Source organism: Anarrhichthys ocellatus, unplaced genomic scaffold (assembly GCF_004355925.1).
Source record: "Anarrhichthys ocellatus isolate YVR2014 unplaced genomic scaffold, GSC_Weel_1.0 scaffold25, whole genome shotgun sequence".
Taxonomy (NCBI): domain Eukaryota; kingdom Metazoa; phylum Chordata; class Actinopteri; order Perciformes; family Anarhichadidae; genus Anarrhichthys; species Anarrhichthys ocellatus.
Window position 1 is genome coordinate 1,825,028 of NW_022280055.1, and position 4,758 is coordinate 1,829,785.

At 42.0% G+C, this 4,758-nt stretch overlaps 1 protein-coding gene across 1 annotated transcript in view; it reads left to right on the forward strand.

The window, feature by feature from the left end:
* The first annotated feature begins 1,465 nt into the window (after positions 1–1,465).
* Positions 1,466–4,758, forward strand: part of fntb (farnesyltransferase, CAAX box, subunit beta) — a 13,106-nt gene continuing 9,813 nt past the window's right edge. Inside the window, exons 1-2 of the mRNA XM_031861516.1 lie at positions 1,466–1,688; positions 3,640–3,704. Of these exons, the coding sequence (XP_031717376.1) occupies positions 1,590–1,688; positions 3,640–3,704 (164 nt within the window). The 5' untranslated portion in view covers positions 1,466–1,589. The remainder of the gene's footprint in view (positions 1,689–3,639; positions 3,705–4,758) is intronic.

Sequence of the window (4,758 nt, forward strand, 5' to 3'; positions counted from 1 at the left end):
CCCCCCCCCCCCCCCCCCCCCCAAGATATCCTTATAAAGATATAACTTCATGGTTATCATGATAATATTAAACATGTAAACGTTTTACCGTATTCAGAGGTTTTAATAGTGGGAGAAGGGCATGCACATATTCACATATTTTTTATTTACATAATGTGGCGCGCCGAGTGTGGCAATGAGCTGGCAATATGTTCATTGCATCTGTGAATTGAATGTATATGCCTACATTTGGTAATTTACATGTCTACCAGTATCTAAGTGGTACTTTATTCATTCATATGATAACTTACTTAGTTAATATTCTTTACTGTTTATTACTGATTTATAATACTTGTTTTGATCTTGTTTTTACTATGTCTCTTGTTTGCACTATCCACTATGCTGCTGTAATCCTGTAAATGTCCCCGCTGCAGGACTAATAAAGGATTATCTTATTTTATCTTATCTTGACTATGTCCCATTTCTCGTATTCTAGTTTATAAAGCTCACAGCATATTGATGTTACATCTGCTTATTGTACATATCATCCGCTTTTGACAGAATGTTTAATTGCAGCAGTATTTTGCATCCAACTGATCAAACGGCTAGTGATCAATTTATTTATTAAATTACACAATGGAAGCACAGTGTGTAGTAGCATAGTAAAAGCCTTACATTTAGAATTTAACTCAGAGCCCCTCTACAAGATGAGACCTCGAGAGTTGGTAGGCTACTGTTGTTGCAGACTCAAAGTGTAAAACATGCCTCAGAGGCCATTACAACCAGTGCAAAGTTGTATTACTATTCAGTACACGTTCTCTCCAACATCAGATAGTGTTGTAGCTTTATCTCGGCTGGCAGCCAAACCCTCCTGCACCCTGCACGTAGTTGTGTGTGTGCTTCCTTTAAATCAAACCACATCTCAAACATCAACTCAGTGTGCAAACTGTGATGATTATCGTGCCAAACGTTATGTAATATGTTTTGTTTTTGAAAGATATCTATTTTTTATACCTACAGGACATATTTGTTTCTGATGCATTAGAATTATGTTTGATAAGTATGTTTTATATTTGCAAAACAAAATGCTTTGGCTTGTTAATGCTTATTTACCAACCACACTGTTTGTTGGTGAATCGCAGGGCATTTATTAAAACACATTTTGTTTGTTTGCAAATTTTTGGCAGGAAATTAGCTCCAAAGACTTTTTAATATTTTTGTTTTTGAAGGCAAAGTCAAACCACTTCCGGTATTGTATTGTTGATGCAGAACAGATTAACGGTAGAAATAAAGCGCGCGGTGGGCTGGCTTCTTTCGACGTCGGTGACATAACACCGATTAAATACAACGTGTACACATAACTTACTCGTTAACCCATATTTTATTATAACCCTCACGTGGAACACGTTTACACGAGGCTGTGTGTATCAGTCGGTATCAGGGAATGAGAGACGTTTGATCCCTTGGAGACGCCGTAGCGGGTGTGCGCGCAGTTTCCGCCCACTCCAACCCCAGCAGGAAGTGAGCAGAGTCAAACTGAGCGAACTACAAAACTAGCGGCATCGCTACACGTCCCGCACCCCTTGCAGTTAACGGGTCCCACGATCACAATGGACGGGTTTCCAACGCCTTTGCGGTGCTTCAATGAGTGTCATTCCGCAGAAAAGTTTGTGGATGACGAGGTGGAAACGGTGACTTCAGTGGAGCAGGTGAGCGCAGGCACAGATTAGCTGCGTTAGGTAATGTGGCTAATGCTAACACTGCTTGCTGGCCAGTCTGGATGGAGGCGCGTCTGGAAAAGTGACAGCAAATTCAACTCTCACACACTTAAGTTCCTATTGCAGCGAATCAGCCCATAGATGAGAAGAGTGATCGATACCGGTTAGCGTCCCGTTAGCTAGCTAGTTAGCAAACTAGAACTTTTAGTTAGCTAGCATTGTAATGTTACCTTAATGAGATTAGGTATTAATTAAATTAGCTGTTGGCTAAGCCTGAGACGACGGTCCATGTACATTAACGAGACTCAGAGGAGAAGCTCCAAGTCAATTAGATATGTTATGGTCTTGAGTTAGTGTGTGGTTGAATTCAAATCACGGCCCACTTAATTAAGAGACCCAAGAAAGTATAGTGACAATACACAGATTTATTGTAATCGGAATATGACTTATTTATGTTTTTCAACTACTCTTATAAAATGATGTTTAACTTTTAATAGATTTATGTCACCCTCTTGCCTGTTTGTCCGTTATCCAGTACGTGGATCTTACTCTTTGTTTGTGTTTTTTGGTATCAGGCCTGCAACAAATGACTCTGCAGTTATAATGTTTTCATCAATGCCGCCAGCATGAAATGTGACTTTGTGGCACACGTCTACATAGTCGGACCCAGTGCCCTGTGTTTCAGCAGGAAGCTGTCTCTGCACACCTGTCTCTAATGAACCTGCCCCACACCCACAGTGTCTAAATAACTCTTCTGGGAACACAGTTATTTAGAGGCAATGGCATACATCCAAATAGTTTGGAAGCACAACTACTTGAAGCCAACATCTTGTTCTCTGGCACCCACCCACGTGCTCCGCTAACAGGTCGCTAAATCACTCCTACGACATGTCCCGCTCGCTCTGGCCAGTCCCGCTTCTGTTTACGTTCCCCCGGGATTCTAGCGTCGGCCTAATTGGTTCCCCGCGCTTGTGTTCCGTTGTTCATGAGGTCCAACTCTTCAAATTCTCCCACCACAGCCAGTCCCAACTACACTCGGTCAATTGTACACACCATTCCCTTTATTCATAAGTCTTTAGTTATGCATAGAAGTCGACCTAAGTGTGTTCTCTTTCAAAAATCAAATTTAACTTCCTGTGTCTACCGTGCCCACTCTCTGCCCTTTGCTACCTCTGAGCGTATTGCACTTGAAACACCTCATGACTGAACCGCATCAGGGGGCTCGGTCTGTTATATTTAAATATCAGAGGCCTACTCCCAAATATTGACTATGACCAAGTTTTGTTATATGAAACATCCCCAGATGTCCTCCTTTTGACTGAAACATGGCCTTCGCCTTAAGATCCCAAGACTGCCTCACTGTCCACGAAATCATCTTTTGCTCAGAGCTCAATGAAATATGCACATGTTGTGTTGGACATAAGTCTTAGTTGGGATATGCATGTGCAACATTGCAAAGCTCTCGACACTGAATGCCTCCTCTGTGTCATTGATGATGGGGATCTTAACCTGGACCGGATCTCTGATAGCTCTAACAAATTAAAAGCACAGTGCCTGAAACTTAATCTTTTTCAGCTCATAGACAAACCCACTAGACCATTTTTCCAAAAATACTCATAGGTTTTCACAATTTTTAATGGTGTTGCTGGCAGACATGACCTTTATTTAAAACGGATACAGTCCTTGGTTCTCCCCACAACTCTCCAATGCCAACCACAACCACAGAGACAAAGCCTGGCCCAAGGCTAGATCCAGTGGCCCCTCTTAGGACTGGTTCACCTCTTGGCAACATAGAAACATCTGCACCCGCATGATAAGGAAAAGGCTAAATCAAATTCCGGCTCACTGTTTGGTTGTTGGTATTCTTGAGCTCACAAACGACCTTGGTAATGACTGTTGGTGTTAACGCGCTCCTCTCTCCTGCCCTTTTCTTTTTCACTAGAAAAAAGTGGAGCGCAGCATTGAAGAAGTCATCAGTGTTTACGAGCAGATACACAGCCTACCGCAGTAAGTATGCAGAAAGAACCTTATTTGTGCGGCACAGGCAGTGGTTGGGTCTGAAGAGTTTTGTTTTTGAGGTTTTTTTTGCTCAGATTATTTTCCCTCTGTTCACCTTGACCTTTACACTCAGCATTGTCTGAAAAAACAAGAACAAAAAAATCCTTCTGTAATAAAACGTGTGCCCAAGCTACATGATATCATAGTGAATCATTTCTGTTCCATTAGGTCCATGCTGTTTTAATCAGATTTAATGTATGCATTATAAAAAGATCTAAACCAGTGAACCACTGGAAAAGTATTTAAAATCCATCATGAGTTTGAGAATCCTATAGGAGTGCAACGCTAAATGTGGCTGTCTTGGACCACACACGCCTGCTGTTTGCCTGTAGAGGTGGCTGCCGGGAAATGCATGGCGGCTGTTATCTAAAGGGTGCGTCGATCAGCCCACACACACACACACACACACACACGCTTTGCTATCAGCTGATCATCAGTCTCCTCTTGATGGGGTGACTCATCTCATTTCTATGACAACTGCACGGACCTGAATGTTGAGGGAAATGTTCTACGAGAGACAATAGTGGAGCGGTATTCATCGGTGGAGGTCATGCATTTATTTAGTAGTGATCACCTATTTTGGGCTGAACTCTTGAGTTCAACACAACATCTTTTTTTTATGCCGAGAAGTCGTCTCGCATGAAAGGAAGGAGACCGGGCGTCGGTTATGTTCTGGCCGGGTTGCTCGCCGTCGTTTTATCAGTTTAATCAGAAATGTGCTGATGTGAGAAGAGTAACTGAGTATTTTTTGTGACCTTTATATTATATCTCTTGAAGTCCTTAAGAAGCCAGGAATTAAAAAATATATTGTATTGGACTGCTTCTCACTGCCACGGATCACTTCAGTGGAGAAAATCTCTCCTTTTTGTTTTACTTAAACTTTTTAATCCAACCTAAAATCAGTCCCCGTTACAGATCCTGACTCGTTCATCAGAGTCAGACTTTTAAAACGCATGGTGTGTGTGTGTGTGTGTGTGTGTGTGTGTGTGTGTGTGTGTGTGTG